This window comes from Ruditapes philippinarum, unplaced genomic scaffold (genome assembly GCF_026571515.1).
Source record: "Ruditapes philippinarum isolate M1 unplaced genomic scaffold, ASM2657151v2 ctg9888_1_1_1_1, whole genome shotgun sequence".
NCBI classification, from domain to species: Eukaryota; Metazoa; Mollusca; class Bivalvia; order Venerida; family Veneridae; genus Ruditapes; species Ruditapes philippinarum.
In genome coordinates, this window is record NW_026856015.1 from 6,999 (window position 1) to 29,421 (window position 22,423).

Genomic DNA, 22,423 nt, shown 5'->3' on the forward strand with positions numbered 1-22,423 from the left:
ATACACATACAATTTAATCACAGATATCAACTTGCATAAATATAAAAACACACACAAAATGCAACAAAAATAATTATAAGATTAATTAATGAGTATGTTCTATGTAACCCTAGGATAGCCCATTAAGCTAAAAGCTTATTTCCAATGGGGTCCATTTTCTGTAAAATTATTACACTAACTTACATAATAATAAATGAGTTATAAAGAAGTTAAAATAAATGACAATTTTCAACAATCAAGAAACATTTTTTACAAACAAAATGAAATAAATTATGATACAGAAAGCATTTTTTTAAGGAAAAGGTGAGCTTTCTTCATAAATTGACAGAAGCAGTGTATATGAAACCATATAAACGTCATTATTATCCAATGAAAAAGCGATATTACAAACGTGCCGTATTATAAGATCTATTTGAAACTTTAAAACCTCCACCCGATATGCTCCTGCAGTCTTCACACAGGAGCCTCCTTGAGCGCGTGATCAAAGAGTTGTCGTTCTTCCTCATCTTCATCCGGGAACTTTTCAGATTATAATGGCGGTCAAGGTGGCAACTCATTAATTTTCCGATGAATGTAAGATATTGCCGTCTTGAGAGGATAGAAACGGAAGATTTAAGGTTTGAGATATAAAGAAACATACATGCGAAAATGCAGAATGACGAATCAAATAAAGACAATGACACAATCAAGGAGATAAAAACTGTTGAAATCGATCAAGAAAACCAGACAGCGGCCATGACAGGCCAATCATTGCCTGAAAATCCACAAGTTCCCACGAGCCAGTCAACTTTTGGGCTTGATGTTTCATGCAGCGATGATGATGAAGTGTCAGAGGTAATTGTGTGCACTGTCGTGTAGGCCATTTGATTTCTTGTGTTTTGCAATTGTTCCTAAGGACACGCCTTTGTGTTTGGTCTTTATACAAACCATGTGACCCAAAATTATTTTTTATTATATAATATTTATTTCATTTGCAATAGTGTTTACAAAACTTAAGATTGCATTCTGTTTGTCAGTGTGCATACAACTTTGCTTTCACATTTTGCATACTTTTATTATGCAAACACCCCAATTATTTACACTGGAATGTGCAAGTAGATTGTAGACTACATCTGAATAAATATTTCTACATTAAAATTAAAATTTTAAACTTATTTGCCCTTTCAGCCATTAATTTTAGATTTTACTCGCCCAAACCCAGAGCGATAGCCTGAATTTTGATGTATTTATAAATTAGTATTACCTTAGCTTTTTTGACAGATCTTGAGACAGCGTTGTCATATTTGCTTTTTAACGTTTACAAGGAGTTGGACCATCAACAAACCATGTTTATAATTGCAGATAACATGAAAAATATGGTGAATAATACGAAACACAAATAAGTTTCTTAGTTTCATTTAATGCTTTGGATGTTAACTTAGGGAAAAATTGTTGAAAATTTACAGTGTCCTACATGTGTTGCTGGTGCACATTTAAGTTTTACTTGACAAACACACTGTATTTGAAATTTTATTCACAGGCTGCAGTGAGACAGAAATGAATCTGTTGGCTATCTTATTTTAATTATGTAGGGTAGTGCTAATGCAAAATTCTGAAGATCTTTGACTCTTTCATCGGCTTGCATTTACATATAGAATCTGCACCTGTATGAGTATGACATGTAATCTGCTCATCTGATAGGACAAGTGGAAAATCAACGAATTAGAAAGCTGCTGAAATAATTTTATATTTAATGTATTCACATTTCACAATTTGACAAAGAAAAACCAGAAACAAATCTACCAAGCCATTATTATTGGGTATGTGCAAAACACACACTGTTTAAAACTGCTAAAGTTGCATTTGATTCACACTCCTGTCAGAGATTAATACAGTGTGTGTTTATACAAACCTCAAAATAAAGGCTTAGTTTCTGAATCTAATTTCCTTTTGTTGATTTAAACATATGAATATGTTTATAAACTTACCGGCATTCAATTAATTATTACATGAATTATTCATTTAAATAAATAATGACATTTACAACTTTGCACATTATCTTGTAAATCAGACATTCACAGTAGTAGAATTAAGCAGTTACATGTGCTAGAGCTCCAGTAGAGGACAAGTCTCTTAAAAATATACCACCAAAGATTTTAAACAAATATTCTTACTGATGCTACAGGCTAGGCTAAAAGGGACTGGGTGCAAAAACAAAGTCTTTATCAAGTTTATGGCAGTCTGCTTGAATACTTTGGGTGACCAGTATGCACAAAAAACTGTTTATGGTCATAGACATTCGGGCTTCGTCCATCAAAATATCAAATAGCCCGAAACAAATTTAACTAGCCCGAAAATTCTAACAAAGTTGTGGCCTGGTTTGGCGTCATAGCTTACTCATAAAAAAATCAATATGCAAATCCTTCTTGGTCATTATAAATACAACGGGCGTTAATGATTCTATATATAAATTATTTTGGAAAATTTTCGTGCCAAAAACCTTGAAAAAAATCAATTTTTCCCTCAGTCATGTGTATGTAATTTTTTCGGGCCTCAAAACATTGATAGACTGTCGGACTACGCTCTCTACATTTTATGCTAGCCCGAACAGAATTTTACTAGACTGGGGCTCGGGCTTTGCTTATTTTTCGCAGACTGTCCAGGGTCTATGACATTAATCCAGTATATATGATACAACAGAAACCAATATGTACTCTGAGTCTTTTCTTGGATATTATCATCTTTAGCCCCAGTGCAAAAAGTCATGTGATAGATTTGCTGTTTTATTTTTAAATATAAACAAGATGTTGCATTTTTTTATTTACTTTTTATTATCAAGTTAGATCAATTGTCAACTATAAGCTACTCCTGTGCAATCAATACAAGTTATATTATCTAATCCACACTGGACCACACAGAAACTTTATAAATACCATTTTACAATTTAGTGTTGTTTTTTTTTATGTTACAATATAAACAATGTTTAAGTTGAACTCTCCTTGTACAGCCAGTATCCTAGCAATCTCCTCCAACCCCCAAATTCACGGATGATGATAAGGCCAAAATAAAAAATATGTCTGGTTCAGGGAACCCGACCGACCCTATTTTTTTACCGCCGACCCTAAACTTTTTTTTTGATTTTCGGTACGAAAATTTTTGGGTACGAAAATTACAAATGTGAAAATTTTGTTTTACGATGCCTGTTCAAATAGCCGATGAGTAACAATCTTAAAATAATCAAAAAATATTTAATCTTATATGATCAAAATCAACAACAAGTAGAATTGTGAATGTTTCTGCAGGAAACAGACAAATTTTCAATTGTCACATATTTTCGCGATGCCGCTTTTTATAATTAAAAAAATCGTAACCAAAAGGGAGATATGTTTTGTTAAAATGTGTGTAATAACACTTAAAATATAGTTAAGGAATTAAATTAACTATTAGTTGAGATGGAGCCATTACCAGTATGTGTTTGTAACATACAATGAATATTTTCTTTTTTAAGGTAGGGGGGTGTAAGGTCTGATGATGTATGTTTTTTAAATTATATTTCAAATCTTTTCAATCACTTTTATTGTACAGTGTTTTCCATTTGGGACATATTACCATTTTCCTGAATAAGCTTTTTCTCTGTTCAAACTCTGACTCCCCAACCCCTTACTCTGCTATACATCATATTTGTCAACTGCATATTTATAAGTGCAGCAAAGATGGCTTAACATATTCAATGTGATCTGGAACTCCTACTTTTTTGTGCTTGGGAGTCTCAAGACTCCTTCTTTGTGAAAACCCTGCAACTGTTGGTACCAGTTGTAGTCTCAATATTTCGACGGCAAGACAGACCGATTTTATAATCTGATATTTCATAGATGTCTGTCTTTACAGAAGGGCGACCCCCGAATATACAAAAAAAGCCCTAAAGCGCACAATTTGTTAGGCTAGTACCAGTTGCACATATAGACTTGCAGAAGACGATCTGAAGACCATTTAAATATGTTTAATATTAAAATTATATATACAGTAGCTGTGTTATTTTGGTCCCTGGAATAGTGCATGTCAGATGCTCTAAGCTTATAATACAGCATTATTACTAACTTGTTACAGAGGTGACCCTTGATCTTTTAATTGTCAGACCTGTCAGATGCAGGTTAGCATAGTAGTAAACGGGTGATTCAAAGGGAAAGGGTACATAATAAGCAGAATAGAAAGCAAATTAGTATGAATACAGGTGCTACATGGTTAAATGACTACATACAAGAAATAAACAACACAATATCACATGCTGATAGTTTATTACAAAATGGTGTTTGCATTGATTTATTACAATCTATGTTTAAGTATGTTAAGCAAGCAACACATCTATATATAGAAAATAGACATTCTCTCAACCAAAAAAAAAAAAAAAAAAAAAAATCCCTACCCTCCTAATTTTTTGGACCAATGTTTCCTGAACCAGACATATTTTTTTATTTGGCCTAACTGAACAAGTTGTGTTAAATTCTAAATTAACTATATAAAATTTTGCATCTTTAGGTAGAGAATACTTTTCTCTCTAAATTTCTAAAAATATTGAAGTCTAGATATGTCTTTCTTGAAGAACTAGTTATTTAAAGTTATTTTTTGTTTTTTGGAATATAGCACAACAAAAAGCTTTAACAGTAGTCAGCAACATGTATTTTTATCCAAAATGTTTATTATTTAATACAGGGCATTTTCCAGATACTTTGGTAAAAGGTCCCTGGCATAAATTGGATTTTTTTTATTTTTTGAGAAGTTGAAAATCTACCTTATACATGATTTTAGCTTTTTAACATGTATGTGTTTGATCCTTTACATGTACAAAAATAGTTCTCAAAATTTAAAATAGATTTTTTTTTGTATTTTTCCTTTTTTAAATTGGGGAAAAATAGGCTATTTTAGATTGGAAATGGGGCCTTATTAGGACCCTTTTGATTGGGTGAAAATACCCTGTAATAGAAATTACTGCATATTAGTCGAGCTGTTACTCTGAACCTACCAGCACTTATTGCTTATCAATTAATATCATGAAGTTTTACCATTTTGTGTATGATTGATAACAATTTTAGAGGACATTTTGCAAAGCATTGTATTGTGAGTTATCATCAAAGTTACAATCTGTTTGGTAGGGGAATATTGTGAAACATGTTGGAATATGATATTGAAATTGTGCAATTAGCATTAGCTGAATCTTTATTGTCAGAAGCTTAGTGCTTAATGTAGGCCCCATTCTCAAACCAAAAGAAACTCTAATCTTAAAAAAGATTTCAAACAAACTGTTTTGAGTATTCAGCTTGACTATTCCAAGAATAGGGAATACTATTGTACTTACCAAGGCATTGGCATCACACTTTTAATTTTTTACGTGCAAGTTGGTGACTCAAAAACTATTACTGGAAGAAATGGGTTGAAACTTCACACTTATTTTGAGCATAATAGGTCAATGACCAAGGCCTATGTTAAAATTTAACATGGATTTTGACAGAATTATGTTTATGAATAGAAGAGCAGACAGTCCTGCTAACAGCTCTTGTTTGAAAAATTGAAATTTTAATACTTTAGGCTACAATGTGTGAAACTTAAATGTGGTGTAGATAAAAGATTTTGAGTTTACCAACTTTCTCAAATGTTACATAATTTTTCTCAATTCTAGCCAATGGCCATTTCCAAAAATAGCTAGAAAAGAACCTGTGTCTATTAAATGAATTTGATTAAGTAAATAATTATATAGCTTTAAGTTATATTTAGATATTTTATCTGTCTTATGAATGAATATTAACTTGGTATCCAAGACCGATAACTCTAACATGAATTTTGACAGAATTATGACTTTTTTTTAACTTAAAAAATTTAGATTATCCAGGCTCCGGTTTTACTATCAAGCACTAAAAAAAGAAGAGCATGGTGTCCTCCTGACAGCTCTTATTTTAATGCGCAAACAAGTAAAATCAAAACTAGTGAACAGATTTTTTTTTAATTTTGCATAATTGAAAGGAACCATAATAAAACAGATATTGAAAAAAACATATAGTTGGAATATTTTAGGGTAAAGGGTGATTTCCCAAATGAAGCTTGAAATCTTGTTTTCTGGAAGTATTCAAAGTAACTTGAAATTTTGAAATGATATTTCTTTGAGTTGTAAAAAAAGGTATTTTGCAAATAAAGGAGGGGGTTTCTTTCTATGGCCCCTGTTATATATTGATAAAAAAATGCTGATTATATATGTGAGTGTCCCAAACATGTTGCAGGGGAATTTTTTTAATGAAAAACCTGGATTTGTTTGACTGAGGCACTGCTTATTAATAAGATTAATGTCTTGAAACCGCTTAAATAATGTCAGAAATTAAAAAAATGTGGAAGGTCAATGAGAGAAGCAGCATGGAGATTAATTAAGTAAATGAAGTATTGAACTTCTGACATGTGATTAGTTGCTAGGTAACGGACAGGCAGTTGTAGTGAGCATGTTCATTGATCTTTAACTCTAGTCTTAACAAAAAATGAATGCCTGTGTTTGTCTTAAAAAAATATGATTAAAATGTCAAATGTATTCTTGAAGGAGAGTATTCATATTAAAATGATCATCAAAAATGTGCAGTGTGAGGGCCAGGATTCAAAATAGTTACAACCATTTACAAATTATTGATATCATTGTGATTTAACTGGAATAGGAAATGGGGCAGGGTGTGAGGAATGGACACCAATAAAACATATTATTATATGACTATCAATTTAGCCATGTTTAGCATGTTACAGCAGAAAGTGATATTCAATCAAAAAACAAACTACTTCATAATGTCAAAAAGCTTTTCCATGTCTCGTTCAGTTACCGTTCATGTTTTCATCGTGGTTGCTACGAAGTGTCATGTGTCCGGCTGCTGCTACACTTGTGTACATGGCTTTCACAACTAATATGTCAGTCAAACAAATTAAAACAACACACATAAACTACACATAGTTGTTTTCAATATTAATATTAATATTTTCAACTGATAGTCAAACAAATATCTCAATATTCTTTCCCATTTAATATATTGTTTACATGTGATGACAGCTAGTTAGCAGGCGAACGCTGTGTTAGATTACTTCCAGTCCAGAAAATTCCCTTGTTTACCATCAAAACTCATATGTTTACATTAGCAACCATATATAGATAGAAAATAAATTATATGAGGTTATTGAAAAAAAATGTCAGTTTCTTATAAAAAAAATCGAATTAATAAATATGAAGTCTTTAGAAAAGGTCCCTTCTTTGAGTTCATTTAAAAGGGGAATAATTAGGCGAACTTTTAGACGGGAAAAATGATTTCATTCGTGCTAGAAAAAGGCCAAAAGAAATCAACAAAGGGGTTTGTAAATGGTCTTATGTAGGGGATAAGTAAACATTGGTTCCTTACGGGTTATAAAAACTAATTCTTCTCCAAAAAATGTTTTTTTAATTTTATATGAATATTAAATTGTTTTGTAGGTTTTACTCCTTTCTTGGGCCGAGGATCCAGACCCCGCAATGGGGCCCAAATTTCCCGTTTCCCCCGAGCATGAAGGGGGAAATTTACTTTCTAACAGTAACCCAAGACCATGCCAGGCTAGAGCCCCTTTTTGAAGCTGCAGGTAAAGCTTTTTTACAACAGCAAATTGAAATTGGAACATATTATTGGCAACATTTAAATGTATTGGCAGAGTTCAAATAATAACTGTGTAGAGACCAGCTGTCAGCTGTTTCAAACATTCTAAATGTTTGAAAAGTAGTGCCATAGATAATATATAAATAGGCATCTATTAATAAATTGTCTACTTTTTATAAGTGAACATTTGAAATTAATAAGGAACCTGACAGCTTTTATTTCATGCTTAAAGTGCTAATCAGTTTCTATCATGCTTATAGGTTTTAGATAATGGTTTGCATATAAAGATGCTTTCTTATATGGAGCCAGTTCAGCGAGCATATTCATACAGTCTTAACAGATTCAATATGGTTGACTACTTAATTTAAGCATTTTGATAATCAAATTATATCCCTTTAATTGAAACTAGTACCAAAATCAAAGGACAAGTCTATTAAACAATTTGAGCAGGGTAAAAGTTATACAGGCTTTTGGTTTTAAAGACTTTGCTATTGTTTTACCAATTCTTACATTTCTTTCAGGTATAGGGAAGCTTTCCACAGCGGATGGAAAAGCCCTAACTGACCCTGAGGTTCTGCGCAAGCTAACATCTTCAGTGAGTTGTGCACTAGACGAGGCAGCACAAGCACTTCATAGGATGCGAGCAGAGCAACAGAGCCAGTTAGGGAGCGCAGATAGGTAAGTATCCCACATTGTTAAATATACAGTGGAAAAACTGATGGAGAATTACCTTTCAAGCACTTGTTTTCCAATCGTATTTCCATGTAAATGCCTTACATTGTTATTTTTTTAAAAATTAATTGCTTGGTTAAACTTCAGTGGAAAAATAGTATCACATTTTTGATTTACAGTAATTGAAAACTAAACTGTTAAAAAGAGATGTAGAGAAAACAAATTGACCTGGAATCTTATCTAGAGCACTGGCCTGCACTGTTTATTGTTTGACTGTACAGGTTTTGAAATTTCACTAAAAATAATGAAAGGTATTGTCCAGATTGAAAGATGGACAAGTTTATTTGAGATATTTAGCACAGGTTTATCACTGTGATTATTGAACTAATAACATATAAGTAAGAACATGTATCTTATATGGAATAATACATACATTGATAACAATAACCTCATCATTCATTTCAGCCAAAGATCATTGGCAGAAGCTTGCAGTGATGGCGATGTACCAACAGTACGTAAACTGTTACGAGAGGGAGGTAGTGTGCATGAGACCACAGAGGAAGGAGATAGTCTACTCTCGCTTGCATGCTCTGCCGGCTACTATGAACTTGCACAGGTTTGTTTCCTACCAATTTCTTTGATTCTTTAATTTTTATATGAGTTTATATAAGATAATCAAGTAATTTCGTGATCATCTGCTATGAAAGAGTTAAAGGCGTAAATAAGCAGTATTTCAAGAAAGGACCATACTCTCATAGCTTAAAGAGAGGCTCTGATTTGAGCCAATAAAGAAGCTGTAGGAATGCACTATAATAAAAAATTTCTATATCCAACTAATTAATAACGCATTCCGGAAGTATTGTTGGTGTGATAGTGATTATTATTGATTTGGGTTATTTTGCTTCATTGATAAATATTTTGTTGATAAATAGAAGTATACCACTTGAATATGGATGTTATTGTTTTTCATTGAAAGAAATTTTAGCTATCAATTTTTGTTATCTTTGTCTTCAGGTCTTGTTAGCAATGAAGGCGAATGTGGAAGACCGTGGCATCAAAGGTGATTGTACACCCCTTATGGAAGCTGCCAGTGGTGGATATGTAGATATTGTGAAATTGTTGATTGCCCATGGAGCTGATGTGAATGCTCAGTCATCTGCTGGTATGAAGCGTAATTTCGTAATACTAGTGTAGTATTATACTGTTGCTATTTATTTTGTGCATAAATAATTTAAAAGTTCCGTGAATTCACGAATGCAAAGCCTTTGTCATAAAGTTGCTCAGTTTACCTAATCTTTTTTGTGGAATTCTATGAGGCAATTATTAATTTATGTAAATAAACATTGTAATTCATTAAACTTATAATGTGTTGTGCATATTGTAGTATATGAAGATTTTTGCATAAATATTAGCATTTTAAAACTAGGCAAGTTAACGATTAAATGCAAATTTAGCATATTGATGTTGAAATCATATTGGCTAACAATGGCGAGTTCCAAATTCATATGGACTGAGTATTTTACCTTTATTTGTAGGTAACACCCCTTTACATTATGCTGCCTGTGGTGGTTACGAAGAAGTTGTACAAGTATTAATCGAGGCAGGGGCAAATGTAGAGCAACATAATGAAAATGGACACACTCCCTTAATGGAGGCGGCCAGTGCTGGACATGTTGGCGTGGCTGCTATATTGCTTAACAATGGTGCTGGGATCAATACCCATTCCAATGAGTTCAAGGAGAGTGCATTAACACTGGCCTGTTATAAAGGTACATATTCATGTTCTTTGCATTGTGTTGATGACATTTTTAAAGTGGTCATTTGCATAACTGTATTAAGTCTAGAATAGCTGTATTGTCAGAAATAGAAGTTAAGAATTCTAATACGGGGTCAATTTATGTCAACATTTTCTCTGTATCTACATGAAACTAAAAGTGCTGTCTTAATCTTGTATCATTTGATAAAGGCAGGTCTATGTAACCAACTCAAAGCCAGTGCACATTGTGCAGTTTGACCAGTCTTTAACTTAGTAAGATGCTAAGATCCAATAATTATCGGCTTCAAGTTCAAAATGGGACAAAGTCATTAAACAAGTTTTGCAAAGCTAAGGTCAATATTAACACTAATAGTGTACATGTTTACTATGATATGTGTGAGCATATATTCAATGTTATGATTGTAGGACATTTGGAGATGGTGAAGTTTTTACTGGAAGCTGGAGCTGATCAGGAACATAAGACTGATGAGATGCATACAGCCCTGATGGAAGCCTCCATGGATGGACATGTTGAGGTTGCAAGGCTCTTACTTGACAGTGGAGCTCAGGTAACAATTTGTATATTTGACTTCAATCGAGATAAAAACATTAAAGGGACTCCACTGAGGTGGAGTTTTTTTTACATAAAGGGACTGAAAATATTTTTTCAACATTTTGTATAAATGCATATATACATATTATTTATTGCATAGTTATCCATTTTAAGTGCACCCGCCAGTTGATTTATCCAAGAATGAAAAAAAAAAAATGGGGAAAGAAAGGATTTTAAGCCATTAGACCTAAGTGGAGTTCCTTTAAGCTCGGTCTTGTGTATGTCGAGTTTGCCTTTTGGACAAATCAGTACTCATGACTTTGAAAATGATAAAAATGATACCTGATTATAAAGTGTATGTTAAAATATTAACCTGATTATGAAGTGTATATTTAAATATTAACCTTTCTCTTTTATTTCCAAATGTGTTTTGTCTTCTTTAACAGGAACCTTGAATAATATATGAAGTATTAAATTCTGTATAAGAAATAAATGTATCCCCATTGTAACATGTCATTTTCAATTTAATCTGTCTAAAGTTAAAATTAACTTGAAATTCAAATTAATCTGAAGAAAAGGACAGTATACTGGTTTAGTTTCTATATATGTATATTTTAGGTAAACATGCCAGCAGACAGTTTCGAGTCACCATTGACCCTAGCAGCTTGTGGAGGCCATGTAGAGTTAGCTAATCTACTGATTGAAAGGGGAGCTAATCTAGAGGAAGTTAATGATGAGGGATACACTCCACTAATGGAGGCGGCCAGGGAAGGGCATGAGGAAATGGTGGCACTTCTATTAGCTCATGGTATGTTATTTTGATTATACATGTATTGATAGGGTAAGTTATCTTTATGAGATGGTGAAATAAGCATTTTCCAGGTGGTAAATGAGGATTTCAAGGTAAAGCACATCACCAGGCTGGATGTGCACAATCATAATTAGTTGAAGATTTCTTTTGGAGATTTACATTCTGATTGCAGTGGAAGATTAAATGGCATGCTTGCTGTAATGAATGTTTTAATGTCAAAAAGTATAGTCACAACCTAAGATTGCCCTTTTTGGGGAGGTATGACCTAGTGGTTAAGATGGCATCCTCTTAACCCAAGGATGGTGGGTCACAGCCCTTCTTGGGTCCTCACAGTCAGGTTTCCCAGATAGGACACCAATACTGGTTTATTCCAGAAAGCAAACTAAAAAGTTACAAAAAAAGTTGCAAGAATTTGATTCACAAACAAAATATGTCTCAACTAAAATGTAACATGTCAAAAAAGAAGCACTTTAGATGATGTGTTACCCTAAGATTAAGTTTTTATCAGGGATTATATTTCTTCAACAGATGCTGACATCAACGCCCAGACAGAAGAGACCCAAGAAACGGCCCTTACTTTAGCTTGTTGTGGAGGTTTCCTTGATGTTGCTGACTTCCTGATCAGTGCTGGCGCAGATATTGAGCTGGGCTGTAGTACCCCACTGATGGAGGCTGCTCAAGAGGGCCACCTGGAACTTGTCAAATATCTCCTTAAATATAGTAGGTTTCCTTAAAATGTAAATTGAGCCGCGTCACGACAAAACCAACATAATTAATGGGTTTGCGACCAGCATGGATCCAGACCAGCCTGCGCATCGGCGCAGTCTGATCAGGATCCATGCTGTTTGCTATCAGTTTCTCTACTTGTTATAGGATTTGTAAGCGAACAGCATGGATCCTGATCAGAGTGCGCAGATGTGCAGGCTGGTCTGGATCCATGCTGGTCGCAAACACATGTTGGTTTTGTCCTGACACTGCTCAATTTATGAATTTTATCTCCTTTTGCCGACATTTATCTGCTAAATCATCTTTGTCTTTTGCAAAAAAACTTACAAGTTAAAATCATTCAACTCAAAACTTTATTGTGATATTTTATTAACTCTTACTGATAATAATAGACTGTAATTTGCATATATTTATAAAAAGTATTAATAGAGCCACACCAATCATAAACCTTTTGAAAATTAAGGATATTTTGTCCTTTCCAGCCTCTTTCTGAGGACAAGAGATTAAAAAAAATATCTTTAGTGGCTTAATTGATGTTTTCCAATAAATATAATGGAAAGAAAGCATTGAGGTTTGGTAGGATTTATACAAGCAATTGCTTGGTAGAATATTTAGTTAAGTTAAAGTATTAGTAAATGTGCAGTGCTAATTTCAACTTTTCTATTTATTTCAGATGCTAATGTAAATGCAACAACTGGTACTGGGGACACTGCACTGACGTACGCCTGTGAGAATGGTCACACTGACGTGGCTGATGTACTCCTTCAACATGGAGCTGTACTTGTATGTTCTTCTCTTGTTCTTAATCAACAATTACTTTTACTGAAAATAAAATGTATAATGAACCTAGTGTAAAAATCTGAGGTAATACTCCTATGGAACTTTAATAAAAATATCATATTTTAGAGAAACATAATGATGTACAATACCTTTTTTACTTGTGAAAAGGTTGAAGCCACAATATGTTTTAATTTGTTGTTGTTTTTTATGCCACCGCAGCATCTGCGATGCGGTGGCATATAGCGATTCACCTGTGTGTTTGTTTGTGTGTGTGTGTGTGTGTTATATAGATTATATAGTGAACTTAAAAAATCTTCTTGTGAAAAACCACTAGTCCAATTTAAACCAAACTTGGCAGGATTGATCCTTGGGTGAAGGGCTTCCAAAGTTGTTCAAAGAATTTCATTCCATGCAGAAATCTGGTTGCCATGGCAACCAAAAGGAATTATAAGAATAATTTTAAAAAATCTTCTTGTAAAGACCCAAAAGGCCTAGAGCTTAGATATTTTGCATAAGGCATTGTCTGGTAGACCTCTACCAAGATTGTTCAAATTATAGCCCTGGGGTCCAAATCGGCCCTGCCCCGGGGGTCTTTGATTTTCACTATATGTACATATAGTAAAAACTTAAAATACCTTCTTGTGTGCAGGTACCAGGCTTAGAGGTTTGATATTTGGTATGTGTTATTATCTATAGGTACTCTACCAAAGTTGTTCAAATTTTGCCTCTAGTGTCAAAGTCAGCCCCACCCCGGGGGTCATAGGTTTTTCTTATATGTATATAGTAAAAACTTAAAAAATCATCTTCTCTAAATTCACAAAGGCTAGAGGTTAGATATTTTGCATGAAACATTGTATAGTGAACCTTTAGCAAGATTGTACACATTATAGCCCTGGGGTCAAAATTGGCCCCGCCCCGGGGGTCATTGATTTTCAATATGTACATATAGTAAAAAATCAAAAAATCTTATTGTCTGAAGGTACAAGCCTTAGAGCTTTAATATTTGTTATATGTTATCATCTATAGGTAGTCTACCAAAGTTGTTCAAATTTTGCCTCTAGTGTCAAAATTAGCCCCGTCCCGGGGGTCATAGATTTTCCTCATATGTATATAGTAAAAACTTAAAAAAATCATCTTCTCTAAATTGACAAAGGCTAGAGGTTAGATATTTTGCATGAAACATTGTGTAGTGAACCTCTAGCAAGATTATTCAAATTAAAGCCCTGGGGTAAAAATTGACCCCGCCCCTGGGGATCATTGATTTTCAGTCACTATGTCATAAAGTAAAAAATTAAAAATCCTATTGTCTGAAGGTACTAATCTGATAATAACAGATAGGTAAGTGATCTATGCATTATGGCAGTCTGTATAGAAACAAAAAAAATTGTGTTCCTACATTACTATTTAGTGTTGTATTTATGCGGTGGCATGGCATTTTTTACAAATGCAATCTTGTTTTAAAATTAAATACAAAAATAAATTTGCCAGATTTTTTTTTTCAAAGCCCTAAACATTAATTTAATAATAGGTCTATGTATAGAACATAGAGACTGTGCACTACAATATGTTTATCTTTTGTTTACTGTTCAACAGGAGCATGAATCAGAAGGTGGTAGAACGCCATTAATGAAAGCTGCAAGGGCGGGTCATCTTTGTACTGTACAGTTTCTTATCAGCAAAGGTAAGATGTTGTTTAACTTTGTATTTTGTAAAACAGGATTTTGCTTAGTAAAGGAAGAGGAGTGAATATTTTGAATAGTGAACTTCAGTAGATGTTCAGATTCCTTTTCCATGCTGTATGTTTCCCAGAATCTGTTTGGCCTTAAAACCTGCTCTCAGGAAGAAATGGATTTATTATAGGAAAATAAATGGAAAATATGTAAGAACTTGTAAAGTTCTGGAGAATTAAAATTAACCAGGAACGATGGTAGGGTAACTGTCAGCCAGTATGTCATACTATTTAAATTTACTGTAAAGTTACTGGTAATGAAAATATTAACCCACTCTTCATGAATAAAATCAATGTCAAGTGTTCAGAATAATATTCAGGATAATTTAGAGAAAACATTCATTTGAGAAATTCTGTTATTGTATAGGAGCTGATGTGAATCGTCAGACAACGACGAATGACCATACTGTATTATCCCTGGCCTGTGCTGGAGGTCACCTGGCTGTCGTAGAACTTCTCTTGGCTCACGGTGGAGATCCTACTCATAAACTAAAGGTAATATATGATATAGGCAATTACATGCTCAGATAGAGATTTTAATTATCCTCGAGTCAGTAAAAAGGCAAAATGAATACCCATTTTATAGGAATTTAGGTAGCTATTAAGCTTTAAAATTAATTTGATTTTCGTAGATGTAGATGTTGTTCTTTTTCTTTGCTACAGATTGTGAGACTCGTATACCAACCAAATAATGTTCTGGTATTCTTTTATAGAGATTTTGTCATTTTAAATGTAAGATACCTTTGCTAGCATGAACAGGTGTTAAGATTATTCCTCGTTAAGATACTGTCTTCGAATGCTGTTATTTTAATTGTGAAATGTGGTTTCTTTTAGGATGGCTCTACAATGGTGATAGAAGCAGCTAAAGGGGGACATACAACAGTTGTGAAGCTGTTGTTAGAATACCCTAACCGAGTTCTCATGAACCATGGACAGGAGCTGCCTCAGCTAACTGCTGCTGATCAGCATCTTGTAGAGGTAACTTTAGCTACAGTTTTATACTAGGATGTTCTTAAATATGTGTGATACAGGTTTCTTGCTTCAGTGAACCCACAAATAAAGGCTAGAGATTTTCTCCTGAAGTTTGCCCCGTCTTTTGTTTTTGAGATTTTATTAACAAAAAATTGTTTCCTTAGAATTTAAGAGTTTTGTTTAAACAAACAATGTGGTAGGTAGTTAATATAATTGATGAGTATTTGTAACAAGTTTGTAATTGTGTTTATATTTTATCTTCACTGGTTGAGTTTATGCTGAGCTCTATACTAATTGATGTTTTTCAGTCTCGTGTTCCAATTCATGGCTTGGCCAATATAGTTCCTCCAAGTGAGCCTGACTCTCATCCGTCTAGACCAAATAACCTCACTACCACCACTGCATGTGAACATATCGACGGTGCCTCACCCGTGAAACGTAAGGCACAAGACAAGGATATGAACATCCCGGCCAAGGCCAGCGACCAGATCTGGCAAAACATGCAAAAATCATTAAAGAAGTCTACAACTTCCAGTACAGGCAATCAACATAACATTGATGCAGCCACCAAAACAACAAAAACTTCAAACTTAACCACCTCAGGTGAACTAGCAGCCCAGATAAGTGAAAATGGAGTGATATCGGACCTTTTACCTGATGATGCAATAGATCTGAAGGCAGGAGAACGTTTAGAAGCAATCATTAGTAATGTTATGGCAAAGGAATTGATAAATACTACATCAACTAGGGAAGAGCAGATTTTAAGAAAGCAACAAATTTTAGAAGAGTTACAAAAAGTGGAGAGGGAGTTACAGGAGAAAGCCCATCAGCAGTTGTTGATAACCGCCCAACATCAGCAGCAACAACAACAACAATTGCAACAGGCGTTACAATCAAGACAACCTTTACACCAGGTTAATATTGTTTTGTATCAGTCTTATTGGGCATGTTGTAAACTAAAAGTGACTTTTAAGCAAATTTTTTATTCTTTCCATTAAAGTTTTCTGAAATTTTTAAAATTAGGCTTATGATACAGTTTATTGTTGTTGCAATTTGGTTAATTAAAATAGGTTCTGTGATTGTTAAAGAATGCAGATGTGTAGAGAGTTTTGAATTTAAGGATTTTCTTTCATCCTCAAAAGTCTGGATGCTCTATTGTTAAAAGAAATCCTGTTTTACTAAAGGTATTGTTACCTACTTTTAACATATTAAGTATTTTCTGCCTTTTTCATAATACTGAATTTGTTTTCCTGTGTAAAACATGTAGTTTTATGCTGAGATATATGTATTTGTAGGCATTACAGAAACAATTAGAGGCCCAAAAGAAAAAAATAAGTGTACCTAGTCAACCAGTGGTGCCAGTTCCAACTACTTCGACAACTGACGTCCCAGAGTCATCGATGTCAAACAACCTAGATAAGCAGGCCTCAAGAACTGGCACCGAAGTCTCTAAATCAAATTTAAAGCCTAATATCTCAGAAGCATCCAGCAGTTTACCTTGTACACCCTCTGTTGATCAATTAAAACCACCATCAGACGGGGGCGTAGCTGAAAAACAGCAGAAGCCGCCCAGTGGGAACCAGTCAGAAAATGGTGCCAATCATAGTCAGACTAATGGGGAGGAGGCCGGGAAGAAGAATACTGTTGGAAATGGTAATAACACTGGAAAGATGAACGGTAGTTTAATAAGCACGAATGGCGCTGTGCAATCCCATAATGGAGGTTTGTTTGTTATTATTTTTTGTAGTATACAGCTTTTAGTTGTTCTGTTTTATGTTTATAGCGAATACGATTTACCTATGGTAGAAATGAATAATAAATTTAATGAATGTATTACTTTCTCTTAGGATATTGTATATTTTAATGCTTTTTGTTGTTACACATTTTGTCAACAACAAAAAAGAAAAGAAAGAAAGGTAATTAAGAACTGGAAAATGAAGACATGTAAAATTCATCATACAGGAAGTAGTCATATGTTTGCCACTTACGCCATTTTATACTTTGTTTCACAGGTAGCCAGTCCAGTCAGGTCAGTTCTCAACCGTCACGACCTCCTCTACCCACTGCCAACCAGCTTATCAACAATCTCCCTACAATGGCCCAAAACATCCCCCTCCCTCAGCCCCCGATACCAGTTCCCCCTCAGAATCAAGCGCCCCCAAAGCCTCCTCAGCTCACCCTTAGTCAACAACAGCAGTTAGAGCAGCAGCTGCAGCAGTTACAACTTCAGCAGCATCAACAACAACAGACAGTGCTCAATCAACCGTTTGTGTTGAACGAGAATCAGCGGCAGACTTTACAGAATCTAATTATGCGGCAACAGCAGGAGGCTCAACAGCTAGCACAGCAAACCTCACTACAGTTTCCACAGCTTCAACTTACACCTCAGCAACAAGATCATCTGTTTCAAGTAAGTCTGATCATCTGTTTCAACTAGGTCTCTTCCTATATATCTGCCAGATACACTTCATGAAAATGATAGGTTGATGGGCTAGAGACTATTCTGTCAAAGTTTTAAAGTTTTATTTCTTGATGATCATATTTTGTTCAAGATTTGAAATCTGTTTAGTCCAATATCTGTAAACGAGACGTACAAGATAATTTTTAGATAGATGTTTTTGAAACTAATTTGTGCGTTTAAATTATACTATGTATTGCCAAATGCCTGACATTGTTTTATCTTATCTAAGAAATTGATCTAAATGAAGTTTAGCCTCTCAATTTTCTATTTTCTTAGTTCAAAAGACATGCAGTTGAAAGTTTATAATTTACATTTGAAGTTTTTCAGTATTATTATGCCTGTTTCAGGTGTTATCTCAACAGCAGTTTACTCCTCAACAATTACAACAGGCTCAGCAAGCTGTAGTTGCCCAGCAACAGGCGCAGCAGCAACAGTTTGCTATCACCTCCCAACAACAGGCAGTAGCCCAACAGGTCCAACATCAAAATCTACTCCAACAAGCTTCAGCTCTCAATCCTCAGTTCTCACAAGCAAACCAACTGTTGTTTAACCAGCAACAACATCAGCAGTTACTGCAGCAACAGCAACAAGCTCAATTGTTCCAGCAACAGTTGCAGCAGATTAAACCTCCAGTCGTGCCACAGACACAAAAACCTGTTACCCAGAGGAAAGCGCTTTTACCGTTGTCGCAGTTAAACCCTGATACAGGAATGCTAGGTATCGAGACCGTAACACCTCCCCCATCCACTCCGTTAACGCCCAATCCATCACCAGCTTCACCGGACAGTATTTCACCGTTGTATACACCGATAGATCTGGATGCCCAGACTGAGAGCAATCATGATACGGCACTGACCTTGGCTTGTGCCGGAGGTCACTCGGAACTGGTTACTCTCCTACTCTCCAAGGGTGCTGATATTGAACATAGGGATAAAAAAGGTACACTACATATTACATTACTATTTCTTAAATGTTTACATTCATCAAGACAATTCCTGTTGTTATTATCTAAAAGCTATATTTATTTGATATGATACGCATAACTGCAGTGATGTTATTTATATGTTTATAATAAATTATTTGTTTATTCATGCATGGATTTGCTATATGCTTTGAAATGGCAAAAAAAGAAAACAAAGGCTGTGCAAGAATTGTCATAAACCATTCTTCAAACCTTGATTTCAAAGACTAGAGTCTGTTAAAAATTTCTAATTTTGTTAGCTCATCTGTCACAAAGTGACAGGGTGAGCTTTTGTGATCGCTTTTCGTCCGCCGTCCGTCCGTCCGGCGTCCGTCCGTAAACTTTTGCTTTAAATGACATCTCCTCATAAACCACTAAGCCAATTTCATCCAAACTTCACAGGAATGTTCCTTTGGTGGTCACCTTTAAAAATTGTGCAAAGAAATTAATTCCATGCAGAACTCTGGTTGCCATGGCAACCGAAAGAAAAATCTTTAAATATCTTCTTTTAAACAACCCTAAGAGCTAGAGCTTAGATATTTGGCATGAAACATCTTCTAGTGAGTGTCTACCAAGTTTGTTCAAATAAAAGCCCTGGGGTCAAAATTGGCCCCGCCCCAGGGGGTCATTGATTTTCCCTATATGCATATAGTAAAAACTTAAAAAATCTTTTAAAGAACCATAAGAGCTAGAGCTTAGATATTTGGCATGAAACATCTTCTAGTGGATGTCTACCAAGTTTGTTCAAATAAAAGCCCTGGGGTCAAAATTGACCCCGCCCCAGGGGGTCATTGATTTTCCCTATATGCATATAGTAAAAACTTAAAAAAATCTTCTTTTAAAGAACCCAAAGAGCTAGAGCTAAGATATTAAGCATGAAACATCTTCTAGTGAGTGTCTACCAAGTTTGTTCAAATTAAAGCCCTGGGGTCACAATTGGCCCCGCCCCGGGGGGTCATTGATTTTCCCTATATGCATATACACTGGAGCCGCGATATAGCGCTCATGTTGGGGTCCATGATCTCAAGACAGCGTTGTAACGAGTAACTTTTTATAACGCTCATTGTGTAATTATAGATAAATATATATAAATATCGCATTACCCCACCCACCGCCGAAACATATAACGCTTGTTAGTGGAAATGATTGTTTACTTACCTTACAATGGATATCAGTCCAAGCTTTTTTATATATTATTATTAATTATTTTGTAAAGCATTACTGAATATCTTTAATATAAACATGAAATTTACGAATTAAAAATATAAACCTCGAATGTACAATTGTTTATAAATTTCCAGTAAAACAGCGGTGTTAACGTGTGTTATGTGTGGTCATGAAAATTGATACCTAGTGGATGGGACTAAATTAATCGTCTTTCCTGCTGTCTCTTGTGAAAAAATCAGTCATCCTCAACAACTTTTTTGCCGATAGATTGAAAGTAATTGCTTTTTAAGATTAATTGTACGCTTGGGTGATTTACTTTACTCTTCGGTGTTTGCATGTTTTAGCTAACAGTTTGATACCTGACTGATCAACAGTTCAAAATGAACAAAAGAGTGGATTAACGCTTACCTGTGTATGACTTCACACCTTCTTATCATGAGTGACGTAATTATGACTGTTTATTGCACTCGACTGACACATTGAACAAGCGTTATAGTGGATAAGGTGCGGTATTGATATACATGAAAAAAAATTATAATCGGCGAAAAATACGATTTATTTTCGGGAGCCAAGGCATATGAGCGTTCTACTGAGATTAGCGCTATACTGAAGAGCCCTATATCGCGGCTCCAGTGTAGTAAAAACTTAAAAAATCTTCTTTTAAAGAACCATAAGAGCTAGAGCATAGATATTTGGCATGAAACATCTTCTAGTGAATGTCTACCAAGTTTGTTCAAATAAAAGCCCTGGGGTCAAAATTGACCCCGCCCCAGGGGGTCATAGATTTTCCCTATATGCATATAGTAAAAACTTAAAAAATCTTCTTTTAAAGAACCCAAAGAGCTAGAGCTAAGATATTTAGCATGAAACATCTTCTAATGAGTGTCTACCAAGTTTGTTCAAATAAAAGCCCTGGGGTCAAAATTGGCCCCGCCCCAGGGGGTCATTGATTTTCCCTATATGCATATAGTAAAAACTTAAAAAATCTTCTTTTAAAGAACCGTAAGAGCTAGAGCTAAGATATTTAGCATGAAACATGTTCTAATGGGTGTCTACCAAGTATGTTCAAATAAAAGCCCTGGGGTCAAAACTGGCCCGGCCCGGGGGGTCATTGATTTTCCTTATATGTGTATAGCAAAAACTTAAAAATCTTCTTTGAAAGAAACCAAATAACTAGAGTTTAGATATTAAGCATGAAACATCTTTAAGTAAATATCTACAAAGTTTTGTTCAAATAAAAGCCCGGGGGTCAAAACTGGCCCTGCCCCAGGGGTGTCATTGTTTTTAACTATATGTGTATAGTAAAAACTTTAAAAATCTTCTTTTAAAAAACCCAATGAGCTAGAACTTAGATGTTTAGCATGAAACATCTTCTTATGGGTGTCTACCAAGTCTGTTCAAATAAACAAATAAAAGCCCTTGGGTAAAAATTGGCCCGGGGGTGGGGGGCCTATATACAGGTGAGCGACCTCAGGGCCATCATGGCCCTCTTGTTTAATTGGAATGTTTTCGAATTTGTCTTTGTCTATATAACTGCACAACACAAGATACTTTGTCTATTTTTATGGCAGTGATTTTTCTCACTTAATTGGTAAGAGGCCTAAGCCTCTTGATTTTGGGAAAAATTATCGCTATAAATGCTGACATGGGAAGTAAAAAGTTCAGATTTTTGGGAAAACTGCATGATTTTAAAGATAATTCAATTGGGAAGAGGCATTTTTTCGGAGTCTGTTATATAAGTAGGAAAATTACTGTTATATTGTCGTAAAATTTCAAAGGAACTTCAAGATCTGTAAATCTCACATTTAAAATTTCAGGTTTTACACCACTAATACTGGCCGCGACTGCAGGTCATACTGACGTAGTGGAGATATTGTTAGAACATGGTGCTGATATTGAAGCCCAGTCTGAGAGAACGAAAGATACGCCACTCTCTTTGGCATGTTCTGGTGGTAGATACGAGGTATGAGTTTTGACAGTGCGTTTTACGTCGCACTTTTGACCATTTGTTGAAGTGCCTGGATTCTCTGCAATAGCAATTGTATACTTTATTTATTTACAACAAGTAATTGCTGGTCAGATTTAAGTTCCTAAACTCGTCATCAAAATTTGTTCATATCAGTATGAAATAGGCATTTATTGAAAAGAATTTTACGTAGCAATTAATGATGATATATGCGCTGATTAGTTCCAATATAAAACAAAGAAATTGT

The 22,423-nt window shown here is 34.7% G+C and overlaps 1 protein-coding gene across 1 annotated transcript in view; it reads left to right on the forward strand.

Annotated features, from left to right (window-relative positions):
- Nucleotides 1–648: 648 nt before the first annotated feature.
- The window catches only part of LOC132745121 (ankyrin repeat domain-containing protein 17-like), a 32,687-nt gene continuing 10,912 nt past the window's right edge, over nt 649–22,423 (forward strand). The window contains exons 1-19 of the mRNA XM_060733951.1: nt 649–834; nt 6,824–6,912; nt 7,466–7,608; nt 8,144–8,300; nt 8,760–8,910; nt 9,309–9,456; nt 9,830–10,063; nt 10,477–10,619; nt 11,222–11,411; nt 11,943–12,134; nt 12,814–12,923; nt 14,514–14,601; nt 15,017–15,144; nt 15,484–15,627; nt 15,930–16,535; nt 16,917–17,343; nt 17,634–18,031; nt 18,430–19,021; nt 22,028–22,173. Coding sequence (XP_060589934.1) covers nt 649–834; nt 6,824–6,912; nt 7,466–7,608; nt 8,144–8,300; nt 8,760–8,910; nt 9,309–9,456; nt 9,830–10,063; nt 10,477–10,619; nt 11,222–11,411; nt 11,943–12,134; nt 12,814–12,923; nt 14,514–14,601; nt 15,017–15,144; nt 15,484–15,627; nt 15,930–16,535; nt 16,917–17,343; nt 17,634–18,031; nt 18,430–19,021; nt 22,028–22,173 — 4,272 coding nt within the window. The remainder of the gene's footprint in view (nt 835–6,823; nt 6,913–7,465; nt 7,609–8,143; nt 8,301–8,759; nt 8,911–9,308; nt 9,457–9,829; nt 10,064–10,476; nt 10,620–11,221; nt 11,412–11,942; nt 12,135–12,813; nt 12,924–14,513; nt 14,602–15,016; nt 15,145–15,483; nt 15,628–15,929; nt 16,536–16,916; nt 17,344–17,633; nt 18,032–18,429; nt 19,022–22,027; nt 22,174–22,423) is intronic.